The sequence below is a fragment of the Pollachius pollachius genome (assembly GCF_949987615.1).
Source record: "Pollachius pollachius genome assembly, chromosome: 5".
NCBI lineage: Eukaryota > Metazoa > Chordata > Actinopteri > Gadiformes > Gadidae > Pollachius > Pollachius pollachius.
This window is the reverse complement of record NC_136938.1, coordinates 24,719,850-24,737,281: the sequence shown is the minus strand read 5'-3', so window position 1 is coordinate 24,737,281 and position 17,432 is coordinate 24,719,850. Positions and strand designations below refer to the sequence as shown.

General features: G+C 42.9%; 1 protein-coding gene across 1 annotated transcript; it reads left to right on the top strand.

Annotated features, from left to right (window-relative positions):
• Positions 1-130: 130 nt before the first annotated feature.
• ace2 (angiotensin I converting enzyme 2) lies at positions 131-17,377 on the top strand (the record flags this gene model as incomplete). Its single annotated transcript, XM_079737400.1, has 18 exons — positions 131-349; positions 837-995; positions 1,576-1,669; positions 2,194-2,337; positions 3,170-3,285; positions 3,419-3,527; positions 3,783-3,880; positions 4,298-4,470; positions 8,915-9,141; positions 10,123-10,267; positions 10,723-10,821; positions 11,093-11,215; positions 13,051-13,229; positions 13,709-13,767; positions 14,241-14,341; positions 14,452-14,568; positions 15,332-15,526; positions 16,166-17,377. The coding sequence occupies 18 exons, from the start codon at positions 131-133 to the stop codon at positions 16,266-16,268; spliced, it is 2,460 nt and encodes an 819-aa protein (XP_079593526.1). The 3' UTR covers positions 16,269-17,377.
• Between the last annotated feature and the right edge of the window lie 55 nt (positions 17,378-17,432).

Sequence of the window (17,432 nt, the reverse complement as noted above, 5' to 3'; positions counted from 1 at the left end):
TATCGCTCCTCCTCTGGCAAGTAGCAAACTAGTCTAAGTTACCTCTCCACCAAGAGGCCCCGAAGGTTTTGGGGGAAAGCCAGAGAGTGCTCAGGTTTGTGTGTTTCGTCTCCTGAACTTCCCCGCTGAGATGTCGACAGCAGGACGGGTTATGGCGGGAGCGGCGGCCATGTTGCTGCTGGTGGTGGCGCTGTTCACCCCGGGCCTGAGGGCCCAGGGGGACACGGAGACCCGGGCCAAAGCGTTCCTGGAGGAGTTCAGCACCAACGCCTCGGCCATCATGTATGACTACTCTCTGGCGTCGTGGGCGTACAACACAGACATCACCGAAGAGAACTCAAACAAATTGGTACGTGGTTGGCTCAGATCGAAGCCTCTTACTTTTCCCCCGCTCCGCTTAAGATGCAGTTGGAACTGATGCAGGATGTCTGACGATGTCATCGCTAGTTGCAGCTCTTTCTTCTTGTGTCCCAGGTTCAATGTATATACTAGTGTGTCCTATGTGGTGTTGCAATTTGTTAACGGCGTGTTTTACTGTGTTTCATGCTGCTGCTGTGTAGGCCAGGTGTCTTTTGTAAAAGAGATGTTTCACCTGACTGAGACTAAGCTTGACGAATGAAGGTTAAATCAAATTAATACTCTTGTTTTCCCTGGTTTAGATTAAAAAGTTTTCTTCTTTTAAGTAGCTTCTTCCAATTCGGATTGTATCTTAGATTGCTCTCCTCGTCACTAGTAAATTGCTTTAGATAAAACACGTGAAGCTGAATGACAGAATGATTCAATCTCCATGTTTGGCCAGTGATTATGACCCTTGTGACAATGGTTGTTGTGTGCAGTCGGCGAAGGGCGCAGTCTGGGCAGAATTCTACGGCCGCATGTCGAATGAGTCCCTGGCCTTCCCACTCCACGAGGTGAAAGACCCGGTGGTCAAACTGCAGCTCATCTCCCTGCAGGACAAAGGCTCTGGGGCCCTGTCCCCGGACAAGTCTGCTCACGTAAGACCGCCGCACGCCTGCAGCCATCACTTTAACTCTGGGGCTGCATGTGGTTCAGGAGGTAGAGCGGGTTGGCTGGTAACCAGAAGGTTGGTAGTTCGATCCCCGGCTCCTTCTAACTGGGTGTCGAGGTTTCCCTGAGCAAGACACCTCACCCTAACTGCTCCCGACGAGCTGGCTGTCTTCCTTGCATGGTTGACACAGCCGTCGGTGTGTGAATGTGTGCATGAATGGGTCAATGTCAGGCAATATTGTAAAGCGCTTTGATTGGCCACTGGTTTGAAAAGCGACATATCAATGCAGTTCATTTACATTAAGCTTGTCAGAAGATAAATATGGTAAATGGACTGCACTAGTATTATTATTATTATTATTAATAATAATCATGTCGTTTTTATTATATTATTATTATGATAATTGTTGTTCTTCCTCTTTATCTTTTTTTTAATATTAGTATTGTTATTATAATGAATGTTAATATTATTGATTCTTTACTCATTTATTTTTACTACGGTCTCCATATTTTGTATACATCTCAAAACGACCAAAGAAACCTAGCGGTGTGTCATGTTGTTCTCAGTTGGGGAGGGTGATGAGTGAGATGAGCACCATCTACAGTACAGCCGAGGTGTGTCTGAAGAACAAGCCCACGGACTGCCAGACTTTGGAACCAGGTAGGCCTGCGCTCAGCACCACATAACATACCTGAGCTTATCAGTAATACCCCACTGGATGAATAATCCCCCATTCAATACCTGAGCTTATCGTTACTGTACTACCCTGCTAGAAAAAATAGTCACCTGTCAATACCTGAGTGACTACTTGTATTGGATACCAAACACATCAAATCAATCTGATTGACAAAATGTTCTGATTCAACTTAAAATAGTATAGCCATTGTGTAAAGCGTGTATTGATATTTCACTTTGAGTCATGAGTTGAGAGAAGAGAGAGAGAGAGAGAGAGAGAGAGAGAGAGAGAGAGAGAGAGAGGGAGAGGGAGAGAGAGAGAAAGAGGGAGAGAGAAAGAGAGAGAGAGGGAGAGAGAGAGAAAGAGGGAGAGAGAAAGAGGGAGAGAGAGAGAGAGAGAGGAGAGAAAAAGACAGAGAGAAAGAGAGAGACTGAAAAAGACAGAAAGACAGAGAAAGAAAGACAGAACGTTGAGGACGTCCAGTCCGTCGTCTCCCCCTGACCCCCAGGTTTGGAGGCGGTGATGGCCGACAGCAAGGACTACAATGAGCGCCTGCACGTGTGGGAGGGCTGGAGGAGGGAGACGGGGAGGAAGATGAGGCCTCTGTACGAGGACTACGTGGACCTGAAGAACGAAGCGGCCAGGCTCAACGGTGAGCCTCCCCCACACTGGATATGAGACCCTCTACACACACTGTTGGTGTTGTTATGTGTTGGAAACTTTCCGTAGAAGAAGTTTCAAGATTCAAGATGGTTTATTTGTCATGTGCACAACAATTACAGACGCAGTCGCTGGCGATGAAAATGTTTGTGAATGCACATAGCCAGCCATTGTGACGCAGGCAGGGGTGATTCGAAATTAGCCAAATACTCGAGAAAGGACCAATATTCAAAATTTCGGTGTTAACCACTCTATTTCATCCTAGACAAACCCGAAAGGGGGCTCAATGTTCAAAATACCGGAATTGTCCTTTAAGTCTCAAGCTCCTTCAACAGTGCAATATAAAAGAAAAGTAAAAGTATTAAAGAAACACAAGGAACACACACATGAGGTAGAAAGAGAACAGTGAACAGCACATAAGTACGGTATTTTCCTTAATGTGTAAAGATAAGCAGGGTCAACCTTTGGTCAGGTGTGAGGAGACGAAGGCAACATGAAGCGTGACGTCTCATTCTGTCTGCCTGGAAGTGTTTATTGTGAACTGTCATCCTTGCTTTTTATCCTTTATCCACATTTTACCGCATTCATTGCATATCATATCAGTTTTTTCTGCATTTCCTGTTCACTTAACTTCCTTCCGAAGTATTTCACAACATTACACTGAGGAAGGAACGTTATAACGACGTGTTCCGTCATTATAAAATCTTTCTCACACTCTCCTCCACTGCACATGCACACACACACACACACACACACACACACACACACACACACACACACACACACACACACACACACACACACACACACACATAAACTCACAGGTTTTGAGGACTACGGAGCGTATTGGCGCAGCAACTACGAGACCGTAGGGGAGGTCCCGCCCTACAGCTACACCCGAGATGAGCTGATGGGCGACGTCCGCTCCATATACCAGGAGGTCAGTGTCCCCACACTGTGTGTGTGTGTGTGTGTGTGTGTGTGTGCTTGTGGTTAGGTATGTGTGTGTGTGTGTGGGGATAAACTTCTACTGATGGACGATCAGCTGACGGAGGTCTCTCTCCCCTCTCCAGATCATGCCGTTGTACAAGGAGCTCCACGCGTACGTGAGATCCAAGCTGATTAAGACCTACCCCGGGGGCCACATCCACCCTGAGGGCCCCCTGCCCGCCCACCTGCTGGGTGCGTAGCCGCCCCTCCGTTAGCAGACACTCAAAGTATCCATAGCGACTGACGGCAACGGAAGACAGTCAGAGCTCAGATCCTTTCAGCTGGGAGTATAATAACGCCATCTCCTCCGCGATAACGCATTTTATTTAAAAATAATTTTTAGTTCCTGTAAAAAGTTTCTGGGTTGACCCTATGTATACCATCTGTGTGAGTGTTTCGGGGTCAGTGAGGACAGCCATTAAAGGGGCGGTTCTGTTGTCTCTACAGGGGATATGTGGGGTCGGTTCTGGACCAGCCTGTACCCACTCTCTACGCCTTACCCCCTAAAGCCGGACATCGATGTCAGCTCTGCTATGGTCGAGCAGGTACCCCCAAACACACACACACACACACTCACACACACACACACACACACACACAAACACACACACATGTACCTACACACACATACACACATACAAAAACACACACCAACACACACACACTATAACACACACACACACACACTCACACACACACACTCTCTCTCTCTCTCTCTCTCTCACTCACTCACTCACTCACTCACTCACTCACTCACTCACTCACTCACTCACTCACTCACTCACTCACTCACTCACTCACTCACTCACTCACTCACTCACTCACTCACTCACTCACTCACTCACTCACTCTCACACACACACACACACACACAGATACCCATTCAAGGTTCTTAGAGAACAGTTTAAAGACTTGGTGTTATGTGGACTCAAGTCAAACCAAAGCTCCTTGGATTTTTCCAGAAATGGGAGCCGGAGCGTCTCTTCAGAGAGGCAGAGAAGTTCTTTGTGTCCGTGGGTCTCTACAAGATGGAGCCCGACTTCTGGAAAAACTCTATGCTGGAGAAGCCAACCGACGGCCGCAAGGTGGTCTGTCACCCCACCGCCTGGGACATGGGGAACGGGAAAGACTACAGGTACACACTCACACACACACACACACACACGCAAAGGCCAACATGAACACACACACAGACTCACACACATGCAGGCACACACACACAAACACAAACATGAAGCGCTGGTGGGAGATGAAGTAGGTGGAAACACGCACACGCACACACACACACGCACATGCAAACACAAACAGACATATAGGCAAAGCAACACAGACATATATACAGACACACCGACATAGATACACACACACGCTGGATTAATATCCATTCGAAGAAGGATTCCTAGCATCCCATGCTACTAAACGTTTGAATATCACGTCCTGTTTTTAATTGAACCTTTGCAATAAGAGAATAATCAACTGCCAGGAGAGAACTGATTTACAGAAAAAGCTGTGTTTTCTCTTATATTGAGCTGAGTTGTGAGTTTCTTGGCGGGGTTGGTGTCTGTGAAGATCAGTGAGTCAGTGCTCTAAATGCCCACTTCATGGGTTATGATACTGATACTGTTTCCATGTGCCTCTTGGTAGTAAAATAATTATTATAGAACACTGACAAATAGATTAGGATTAGATACTCGATAAGGGGAACGTATTTCAATAAGGGTACAAAGTTAATAAGTAATGGTATTATTATACAGCATCAGCATAGGGGTATTACATTAGGGTAAGTGTCAGGGCAAGTGGGTTAAATAATCTATAAATTAGTATTAGTAGTAATCAGTAGATTAGACTATTAATTAGCTATTATAGTTCTTATTACTGCATTACCTAATGGTTAATTAATGTACACTTATTATAAGCTGTTATTCACGCAAGGAATCTGCTTTAGTCATTCGGATATGTGTAGGATAGGACAGTGGCGCAAAAAGTAGGTATGCCCTATATGCGGTGCATAGGGGCGCCACACCAGAGGGGGCGCCAAGGCGATGGAAGTAAAATTATTTGAGTCGGCATTTTCTGTATTTAACAGCGTTTGTGTAAATGATATGATGATCAATAACAGAGGGCCGTCACTGATAAGGCGCCCTCCCGCTCCTTCGCCTCCCTCCCCCCCTCCTACCCACACGGCGCTCCAGTGGGCGCCCCCTCGAGCACGACCTAGAGGCGAGCGCCAGAGTGTTTTCATTTGAACCGTATTGTCACCTGATGACACGTACCTCAATATGGAGAGGCAGAGAAAAAAGCTCTCGGGGTCAAAACATAGAAAAAGAAGATTGGGAAGGAGAAGGAGTGCGCAGGGATGAAGATGTAAGCTTTTCAAAGTGGTTGAAAGACAGTAGTTTTCAGTGAATCAAGAGGAGGCTTGTAAATATTCAGGTTAGCTAAATCTACTACTAGTAAAACAACAGGTTACTGTTGTCTTGCAACTGTACTGATCAGAATGGAGCCTTCAATATAACAGATCATGACAAGAAAAATAAAGGAACTTGTTTGTGGTTATTTTGTTTTGCTTCAATCTCTATGCAAATCTTTGTTTTACGTGAATAGACCCAGTAAAAACGGAGTTATAAAGTTGATACAAAAAATCGATTCAGATAAGTTAATCAAAAAAAAAAAGTCTGAATCGAGACTGAATCGTTCTTCACAGTATCGCGATGCATCAAAGAATCAATTATTTTTCCCACCCCTATTGGTTACTGTACTCCAAAGGTTCTAACAGAGTCTTTTGTTTTGCATGTAAGCTTTTTGGTAAAGCTAGAGTTGCTGACACGCGCCTTGTGGTGGGGTATAAAAACTGGCAGTGTCTTTCAAAAATATTGAAGCACCATGAAACAAGTGGTTATCACATAAATGCTTATCTGATGTGAAAAGAATTGGCATCCCGCTTACGCCTAGGTAAAACTATTGATAGCGAATTGCAGAGCAAAAAAAACCACAGAGCCTGTTGACTTGAGTGATCGACTGCATACTCTTCCTTGCAGAAAGAAACCTGCCACTGAGGGGGAAAAATGCAGTTAGGAAATCCTAGAAATGGAAATTTTCTGGGTATCCTTGATCTCATAGCACGGTAGGATGTTACACTGGCAGAGCATCTTAGAAAGTCTGCCTCTAAAAAAAACACCGGATATCTGTCCTGGTGCACTCAAAATTATTTTTTTGATTCAATATCAGAGTGTGTTTTAGGTGGGTTTTTTTTGGGGGGGGGGCACTGCTATGTGTCTGCATACCCCCCAAAAAGTAGGCAGTTGCGCCCCTGGGATAGGATGTATACGATGTGCAGAAAATGTGATGCTAAGATATAAATAGTGGATTCGTTAAGACATCACCTTGAGGATAGTTACATTTAGGTGTAGAGTGTTGGTGTAGGTAAGGGTTTGTTTGAAGTCAATCCACGGTCCACCTCCCACCAAACAATATCACCGTCTAACAAGGCGATATGATCATATCGTGGGATGTTTACTATGTAGGAATGCCTATCGTGAGCCTCATAGCATAATTGCGTAAGTCATATTTTAAGGTTCATCTTGTATTTAGGGTCAAAAATGCCTAAGTCAAATAGCTGACTTAGGCTACGTTTACATGATGACGGTCTGAACAGAAGACGCAAAAGTGGCGTCGCGCCTTCACTTTTTATTCCGCGTTTAGACGAGCGTTTTCGGGAGGAAATCTGCGTGCATACGGTGACGCAAAAGTTTGTGGAATTCGATTGGGTATGCATGTCAGGCGGCTAGGTGGTGCTGTGATGCACCATCACACAACACCACCATGCCTGAGCGCATGTGTAGAATCTTCCTTCTTCTCTTATCTGCGCCGCGAAAACCAAAACAGAATTACAGATCCTTCTCTGTTCAGTAATACTATCTGTACATATCCTGTACATTTCGTGGAAAGACTCCTGTAAGTTTATTAGAGCTACCAGAGCAGCTTGACGGTCCGACGCATGGAAATATTCCAACATGTTTGTTTATTTCCCTGTACTGGCGCTGTATGTGACGTAAACGCGTACGCGACGTGAGCAGATCTGAGTAGAGTTTTTGCGTCTTGGCAGTGTAGACGGAAACGCTACGGCGGAGCGTATTCAAGTTTTCCACTCTGGAGGGTGGTTTCAGATTTCTGCGTTTTAAAGCCCCAAAAACGCCGTCACCGTCTAAACGAAAGGCGCTTCCGATCAAATATTTTGTCGTTTTTACCCGCTAGCGTCCTCGTGTAAACGGGGCCTTAGGCAGATAGTGATTAGGGAATTTTAAAAGTACTCTTATTGGATTAGGATACATCCAATGAGGCCCAGTGAATCAGCAGCGTAAAGAGAGTAGAGTTAGGTTAGATATCACAATTTGGCCAAAATATACTATAATAAAATAAGATAAAAATATCAAAAATATTTGGCCGGAATTTAAAAAGCACTCTGATTGATATATCAATCAGAGAAAGTATATATATATATATATATATATATATATATAGCCAATGGGGCACATTGAATCAGCAGTGTTAGGAGAGTAGAGCTAGGTTAGACATCACAATTTGTCTAATCATTAACCTCCTAAACCCCAGCCTATTTTTAATTGTCTAAGTTGTCTAATTAATAGGCTAACTGTTTGAGTCCTGTTTGGTGTGTGTAAAAATGACTTATATGGGCTTGTAGCGGAGTTTCTCATGTTTAATTTGATATGACTATTTCTACATACCGTATTTTCCGCACTATAAGGCGCGCTTAAAAGCCGGTAATTTTCTCAAAAAACGACAGTGCGCCTTATAATCCGGAGCGCTTTATATATGGATCAATTGGTTAATTGGTTGATCCATACTGGTTGTAAACGGCGCTCTGTCAAAATGTTTCAGTATGAAAAACCAATAAAAACAATTTAATAATAATAATAAAATGTTTCACTACGACTACGATAAAGCCACGCTGCTTGCAGCATTACGGCTATCGTAGTCAGTGCACACAGCATTTTACTGCGCTTACTCACGGAAGGTCACACTATACGATCACAGAGCCAGGAAATCAGGCGGAAGACTGGCCACACTACAAGATTCGAGGGTGTGATGCTCTACTTTGTATCATTCACGTTTGCAAGATATTTAAAAAATCGAAGGTTTGGAACTGCGTAATTGTGCTTTACTTTTTTGTCATAAAGGTTCCAGTTTTATATCTGCTAAATGCAGCAACTCGTCCTCACAGTTGCGTTGCGCGTGACGAGCTATACAATTAGCACAGCTCCATCTAGTGGATGCATAACGCATCCCCAGTCAAACGTTTGACTGCAGTATCTTCTATGCTATTCGCCTTATAATCCGGTGCGCCCTATTTATGAAAAAAGTTCTAAAATAGGTCAGTCATTGAAGGTGCGCCTTATAATCCGGTGCGCGTTATAGTGCGGGAAATACGGTAATAAGGGCAGTGTTGTACGCCTTTTGCTGCGAGAGTGATCACGGTCTTCCCAAATCTGGGGAACCTCGAGTTTAAGAGGTTAATTATCTCATTATGCTATGAGGCTAACTATCACACTGTTCCCCAGGATCAAGATGTGCACCCAGGTGAACATGGACCACTTCCTGACAGCGCACCACGAGATGGGCCACAACCAGTACCAGACGGCCTACCAGAACCTGTCCTACCTGCTCCGGGACGGGGCCAACGAGGGCTTCCACGAGGCCGTGGGCGAGATCATGTCCCTGTCTGCGGCCACGCCCGACCACCTCAAGTCCCTAGGGCTCCTGCCCGCCGGCTTCACCGCCGACAAAGGTACGAGTTTCTCCTTAATGACATGCATCTGACATGTCTCTTATCCTCAAGGTCTTTGTTGTTGTGTCTTTGTCAACGGGGAACGGGTAGTGATTGTTAGAGCTTTGCACTTGGTTCTATGAACATCCTTACTGCATCGACAGCGATATATTGGTATTTCTCCTTCTTCCGACAAATGTACTTGTTGTGCTAAATGCCCTAAATATTAATGTAAATGTACCTAAAATACCATGAGTTCCTTACCATGCATTGTATTGTAAGCCTCATATCATAATAGCCTAAGTCATATTTTGGCCAAATTGTAGCTAGCTGTACTTTCCTAACGCTGTCGATTCAATGTGCCCCATTGGCTATATCCTAAGCCAATCAGAGCGCTTTTTACATTCCATAATCACTATCTGCCTCATCTATTTTTGACGCTACATACAAGATTAACCTTAAATTAGGACTTTTAAATATGACCTTTAACGCAAGTATGCTACGAGGCTAACAGAATAGGTTGGGTTTTATGACATTGTTTTCTGTACTGTCCATGAGAACGGTTGTGGGTTCCACAGGGAGTTTAGATTAGAGCCATGGCTCTACAAGGAACAGACAAGTAAAACTAAAAAACAAAATGAAAGCATCCAGTCGATAAGGCATGAGCCTCGGCGGGTCCAGGGGTGGCTGTTCCCAGAGCGAAGTCTTATCCCAGGGTGGATCATGGCGATAAAGAAGGCAGATATCAAATCTTTGGTTTATATGCTTTAGTGGCTTCTTGGGAATGTCGCACATCGGCCTATCGTTATGTTGTTCCTAGGTCAGCATTTACTCTGCCGTGTGTAAAAAAATTAAAATAAATAGCTTGCCTTAGTCATGGTTTCGATTTTTTGACTGCCAGGGCGTGCCACATACAATAAGTGTGTTTAACAACATTTAATTTTGTTAACTCATTTGTGAACAAATTCATTGGAACTTTGTCTCTTTGTTGTTGCGGTCCAGAGACGGAGATCAACTTCCTGATGAAGCAAGCCCTGACCATCGTGGCCACGCTTCCCTTCACCTACATGCTGGAGGAGTGGCGCTGGCAGGTCTTCAACGAGAGCATCCCCAAGAACCAGTGGATGAAGCGCTGGTGGGAGATGAAGTAGGTGGACACACGCACACACACACACACACACACACACACACACACACACACACACACACACACACACACACACACACACACACACACACACACACACAGTAATGCACTGATACTATGCCTATAAATAGCCAACGATAAGGCCTACTATTTGATTCATTCGTTCATTCATTTACATTTACATTTAGGGCCTTTATCAGACGCTTAGAAGCGACTCACATTAAGTTCACACATAAAAATTATTAAATTATTAAAAATAATAAATTAATATAAATGACCATAAAGTCATCCAGTCCTCATGTATCCTGTCTTATAAAATATGTCAACCTTTAAAATATAATCAATGGTAATGTTAATATTTGAGACGTCTGAACTCGAATAAAGACGCAGACATTCCAGTAAGCTGCCACTAGGCGTCAGTGTTGAAGTATTTAATTATCTCTTTATCCAACCAGGCGCGAGCTGGTCGGCGTGGTGGAGCCGGTACCACGGGATGAGACGTACTGCGATCCCCCGGCTCTGTTCCACGTATCAGGAGACTACTCCTTTATCAGGTACCTCCTTCTGACCCCTAATTATTCCTGTGTGTGTGTGTGTGTGTGTGTTTGTGTGTGTGTGTGTGTGTGTGTGTGTGTGTGTGTAGTAGTCATGCATTGATATATATGTGTTCATATTCTAATGTGTGTGTGTGTGTGTGTGTGTGTGTATCTCTGCATGTGTTTGTATATCTGCTTGTGTGTTTGTGTGTGTATCTCTGCATATGTGTGTGTGTGTGTGTGTGTGTGTGTGTGCGTGTGTGTTTCTCTATGTGCTTGTGGGAAACAGGTACTTCACCAGGACTATCTACCAGTTCCAGTTCCAGAAGGCTCTGTGTGCAGAAGCAGGCCACACAGGTGAGCTGTTCACCTGCGACATCACCAACTCCACTGCCGCCGGGACCAAACTCAGGTACGGACCAGCTTCAGTAGTACTATTTGTAGTAGTAGCCATACTAGTTGTAGTCCTAGCATCTTAAATGCTCTGGGACTTCTGGTGGTGTTGTTAGTTATATTTGTATTATCTTTAGTAGTAGTAGTAGTAGTCGTAGTATTATTATTATTGTTATTATTAGAAGTAGTAGTAGTATTAGTAGTAATATAAGTAGTACTATTATTATTATTTTTAGTAGAAGTAGTATTATTAGTAGTAGCAGCAGTACTAGTTGTAGCATGTAGCATCTTATATGCTGTGGGACTTATAGTGGTGCTGTTAGTTGCATTAGCATTATTATTAGTAGTAGTAGTAGTTGTATTATTATTATTATTAGTAGTAGTAGTAGTAGTAGTAGTAGTAGTAGTAGTAGTAGTAGTAGTAGTAGTAGTAGTAGAAGCATTAGTAGTAGTAGTAGTAGTAGTAGTAGTAGTAGCAGTAGTAGTAGTAGTGTTACGTATTTTAAGCACATAAGCTGCCCCCACATAGCCACAAGGAAGCAGAATCGAACATATAAGCTGTAATTACTTTGCATAGGCCACGCCTACTTCACATAGGCCACGCCTACTTGATACAAACGGGGAGTGGGAGTCAGATGAGGTCGGAGACATATGGCAGACCCGTTGAGAACCCCGGGGAAAGCCCCCCGGGGCTGTAAGATAGCTCTGCGGTATCTCTCTCCACGCGTGTTAAATACAATCCCTCCTTTTGCTTCATAGTTTCCATACCGAAATACTTTAACAAATAAAGTGAGTTAAAAGCGACCCGGATTGAACCACTTTCTTCAAGAACACGACAGTAGTAGTAGTAGTAGCACTATTATTATTATTATTATTAGTAGTAGTAGCAGTAGTAGTAGTAGCAGCAGTAGTAGTAGTAGTAGCACTATTATTATTATTATTATTAGTAGTAGCAGTAGTAGTAGCAGTAGCAGTAGCAGTAGTAGTAGTAGTAGTAGTAGTAGTAGTAGTAGTAGTGTTACGTATTTTAAGCACATAAGCTGCCCCCACATAGCCACAAGGAAGCAGAATCGAACATATAAGCTGTAATTACTTTGCATAGGCCACTCCTACTTCACATAGGCCACGCCTACTTGATACAAACGGGGAGCGGAAGTCAGATGAGGTCGGAGACATATGGCAGACCCGTTGAGAACCCCGGGGAAAGCCCCCCGGGGCTGTAAGATAGCTCTGCGGTATCTCTCTCCACGCGTGTTAAATACAATCCCTCCTTTTGCTTCATAGTTTCCATACCGAAATACTTTAACAAATAAAGTGAGTTAAAAGCGACCCGGATTGAACCACTTTCTTCAAGAACACGACAGTAGTAATAGTAGTAGCACTATTATTATTATTATTATTATTAGTAGTAGTAGTAGCAGTAGTAGTAGTAGCAGCAGTAGTAGTAGTAGTAGCACTATTATTATTATTATTATTAGTAGTAGTAGCAGTAGTAGCAGTAGCAGTATTATTATTAGTAGTAGTAGTAGTAGCAGTATTATTAGTAGTAGCAGTATTATTATTATTATTATTATTAGTAGTAGTAGTAGTAGTAGTAGCAGTATTATTATTATTAGTAGTAGCAGTAGCAGTAGTAGTAGTAGCAGTATTATTATTATTATTAGTAGTAGTAGTAGTAGTAGTAGCAGTATTATTATTATTAGTAGTAGCAGTAGCAGTAGTAGTAGTAGCAGTATTATTATTATTATTAGTAGTAGTAGTAGTAGTAGTAGCAGTATTATTATTATTATTATTAGTAGTAGTAGTAGTAGTAGTAGTAGTAGTCCTACTATAACAATTCCCTTCTCCTTGTAGGACCATGCTGACGCAGGGCAGGTCGACGTCATGGACTAAAGCTCTGAAAATGATCTCAGGGGAAGTCAAGATGGACGCCAAACCACTACTGGATTACTTCAAAACCCTCTATGATTGGCTGGTGGTCGAGAACAAGAAGAACAACCAAAGAGTGGGCTGGGAGAAGAACATTGACCCCTGTGAGTTCATCTCTAACTCACCTAAAATGGACTCCACTGCTATTTTTGCATTGGTTGAACATGTGCTTTGTTTTTGACATTGCTGTCATCCAGATTCTCCGATTCAGATCCTCGACTTCTTTTACTAAAACCAACCACATGCCATGCCACGCTGTTAACACCAGAAGCTGACATTACAAGTGTTAAACCAATAAGTGGAAGGTTATCAGCAAACGTTTGAGAAGCATTCAACAACTGAATCTTGTGGCCTGAATTCTTAGATTAATAGATGCACTAAGCAGTGTTAAAAGCACACTTATAATGGTTTATTCATTTTGTTTGGTGAATTATAATTAGGCTGCAATAGTTAGACTATGGAAGTTCCAAATATCTCACCGCTATATCTTTGTGTTCATCACATACCTTGGTCAAAACAGGTAACAGGAACGACATTTGATGTGTCAAGTGTATTTACGACTGTCCCATGCATTGTGTTGTAGACTCAGCAAATGGCATCAAAGTGCGGATTAGTTTGAAAGCTGCCTTGGGTGCGGATGCTGTAAGTATCCATCGCTGTATTCACTGTCTAATCTTAACCTGCTCATTAATGACCTGTCTCTGTACTATCTAACCCCTACCTGATCCTTAATGACCTGTCTTTTTACTGTCTAACCCCTACCTGCTCCTTAATGACCTGTCTCTGTACTGTCTAACCCCTGTCTCTGTACAGTCCAACCCCTACATGCTCCTTAATGACCTGTCTCTGTACTGTCTAACTTCCATTGTTCGTTAATGACCTGTCTCTGTACAGTCTAACCCCCACCTTCTCCTTAATAGCTTGTCTCTTTACTGTCTAACCCCCACCTGGTCCTTAAAGACCGGTCTCTGTTCTGTCTTACCTCTACCTACTCCTTAATGAATGGTTGATCTACTGTCTAACCTCTACCTCCTCCTTATTGACCTGTCTCTTTACAGTCTAACTCTTATCGGCTCCTTAATGACCCGTCTGTGTACTTACCTGTATGTCTGTAGTACCAGTGGAATGACAATGAGCTGTACCTGTTCAAGACCAACATCGCGTACGCCATGAGACAGTACTACACCAGCCAGACGAACAAAACTCCCGCCTTCACGTCAGTATTATATATATATATATATATAATATTTATCACAAGCAACTAACTCTCACTTTAAGATACCCGCGTTCCTGGTTCCTGTACTAACTGTTTGGGGTCTGTTTCAGAGCGGAGGACGTTTGGACCTATGGTGAAACACCCAGAATCTCCTTCTTCATCCAGGTGGCCGACCCGTCCAGCCCGTCTCTGTTCATCAGGAGGGATGAGGTGGAGGCGGCCATACGGTAAGGTCCAAGCTGTTCTTATCGTCGCTGCCCATACAGATGTATGACCGCATTATCTGGGAGACAGACTTAGGTCTGGATGACGCTAAACTTTAAATTGGTGGTCAGATTTCGGGCCAATGCTACACCATGATTGAAATAGCCGTTATGAAGTTAGCTACAGCTGAATGGGTAGTAGACTCATCTTAAGTCAGTTTACGTAAAGTCAGATCACGTGAAGTCAGTTTACGTGAAGCCAGTTTATGAAAAGTCAGCTTACGTTAATAGTCAGAGTTCGGAAAATCAGTTTACGTAAAGTCAGTTTACGCAAAGTCATTTTACGTAAAGTCAGCTTACGTTAAGTCATTTGGCGCAAAAGTCATCTTATGTTAAGACAGCTTACATATCGTCAGTTTACGTTAGTTGCGGCCAGTGTGTTTTGTGTGGTGCGTGACGTTTTTATGGGTTTTTTTACCGATATGTGCAAGGAATCGCAAAAGGGTTTACATTTTTTGCAATGCAAAATACTTTTAAATTGACTTGTCCCAGTAGTAGCGCTGTAACGTGACAAGTTTCTTTTCAATTGCAGTAATCTTGCAATGTAACAAGTATTTTTTTTTTAAGTAACGCTACCCAACATTGCTTATGGCTAGTTCATTAGAATTAAATTACATATTGATAAAAAACGTAAAAAAAAAAACATGACTATGTATGGTATTTGACTGAGTTTTAAGGCTTGTTTTGTTTGTATTGAACCGGTTGACTGTTTCAACGCTGAATCCAGGTTATCCAGAGGCCGGATCAACGACGCCTTCATGCTGGACGACAAGACTCTGGAGTTCCAAGGTATTCCGGCAACGCTGGCGCCCCCTGTGGAGCAACCGGTCACCGTGTGGCTGGTGGTGTACGGGGTGGTCATGGGAATTGTAGTTCTGGTGGGAGCATACCTCGTCATCTCTGGTATCAGGTCGAGGAAGAAGTGAGTCTTATACAACACACACACACACACACAAACATGTTTACACGCGCACTCACACAAATACACAGGCACACTCACACACATACACATACGCACGCACACACACAAACACATCAAGCTTTCAAACACACTAACATACAAAGCATCTAATAACACACACTAACATGCACAGAAGAAGCATCCAAACACGCACAGACACACACACACGCACACACACAAAAAACATCCAAATAAATGCACATATACACACAAAAACACACACACACAGGCGCACCCACACACACAACAGACAAAGCATCCAGACATACACACAAAGCATCAAAACACACACACACAAACACACACATACACACACACATATACACACAAAGCATCCACATACATCCACATACAGACACACACATCAAGCTTCCAAACACAGACATATACCAAGAATTGAATAGCACACGCCCACTTGCACAGGAAAAGCATCCAATCACATGGACGTATACAAACAAAAACACACACACACTCACACCCAAACAAACAAACACAAAAAGCATCAATACACACACACACACACACACACACACACCAACACACACACAGGCACAGGCACCTCTAGCAGTAAGGTAATATCATAGGTGTTCTTGTTCTCAGCAAACAGCCGGAGAGCAAGGTGGAAAACCCCTATACACCACAAGCTACGGGCCTAACCAACCTATCCTATCAGAACGACGAGGCAGAGAACACTGGTCTCTGAGGTCACCGCCACAGTCTCCAAACAACATGAAGATAACATCATCTTCTGGCGTGGGTTAGAAGCCGCCGGCTTCTGTCCTCTCAGAGTGTTTATATGTATAAAGATGGCAGTGTGTTTTAATACGTGATGAGTGGGAGCTGAATAATTCCATGCAGAAAGACCTGATTTTTCTATTGAAACGGTCTGATTTGAACTCATTTGTGATGTGAATGCAATTTTGTTTTGTTTGTGTGTGACCTTCAACAGTGTTTTATTCTCTGCCTTATTTTTTAAGTATTTTCTTACTAATATTATAGTGCCGCATTGAGCAAAAATAAAAAGGCAAAAATATTGAATATAAGTATATAAATATATATGGCAGGTAATAAACTCTTAAAGGTACAATATATCACATTGACACAGAGTGTTTGAAATTAATACTACATGGGTTGCCAGGTTGACGGAACTGAAGTAACCCCAGCGCAGTACAAAAAGAGTGCATCATTATAGTTTGAGACGGGCAAAATTATTATATTATGAGGAAAAAAACAAGAACAAGTCCAACACTGTTAGTTGATCAGCTATTGTAAAGGTTTGCAATTTATTCATTGTTTGCAAATTATAAACTGTCTTGAAATCAATTTGAGCACCTATTATCCACATTTTTCCAATGCAGCTCTAGAGCTTTTTCGGAAGCAAGCAATGCCTTCAAAGTTGGGGGACTCTAGCTTCTCAGTTGATCCAGTAAGTTTGTGTGCTTGCCTCCATTGCTGCAGCATGCTGTGTTTGTGTGCCTTTTCTTTCATATCTTGCAACCCAAGGTACTTTGGTAATTGTCACTCATAATACACATAACAAAAACAAACAATTTGACCCCCAACGGAAATTTGAAACGAGAACTGGCTGTAGCATTGTAATCGTGGTCATTTTATGAGCTCCTTGTGTTCTCTGATAAGATTGTGCTATCTGAACTGTTATCGTCGAGTATACTTAGTTAAAGCATGACCCGTTGTTTATGATAAATAAAAACCTCCCAACATTTCACGCAGACAAAGAAGTCATTGATGTGAATTCTACCTTTTCCAGATCCCCTTTTTATTACACACTACTGCATTTTTGTGGTCAGTGTGTGTGTGTCTTGCCACGTGTCTATGACTTTCTGCGTGTGTTTTTACGCGTGTGAGT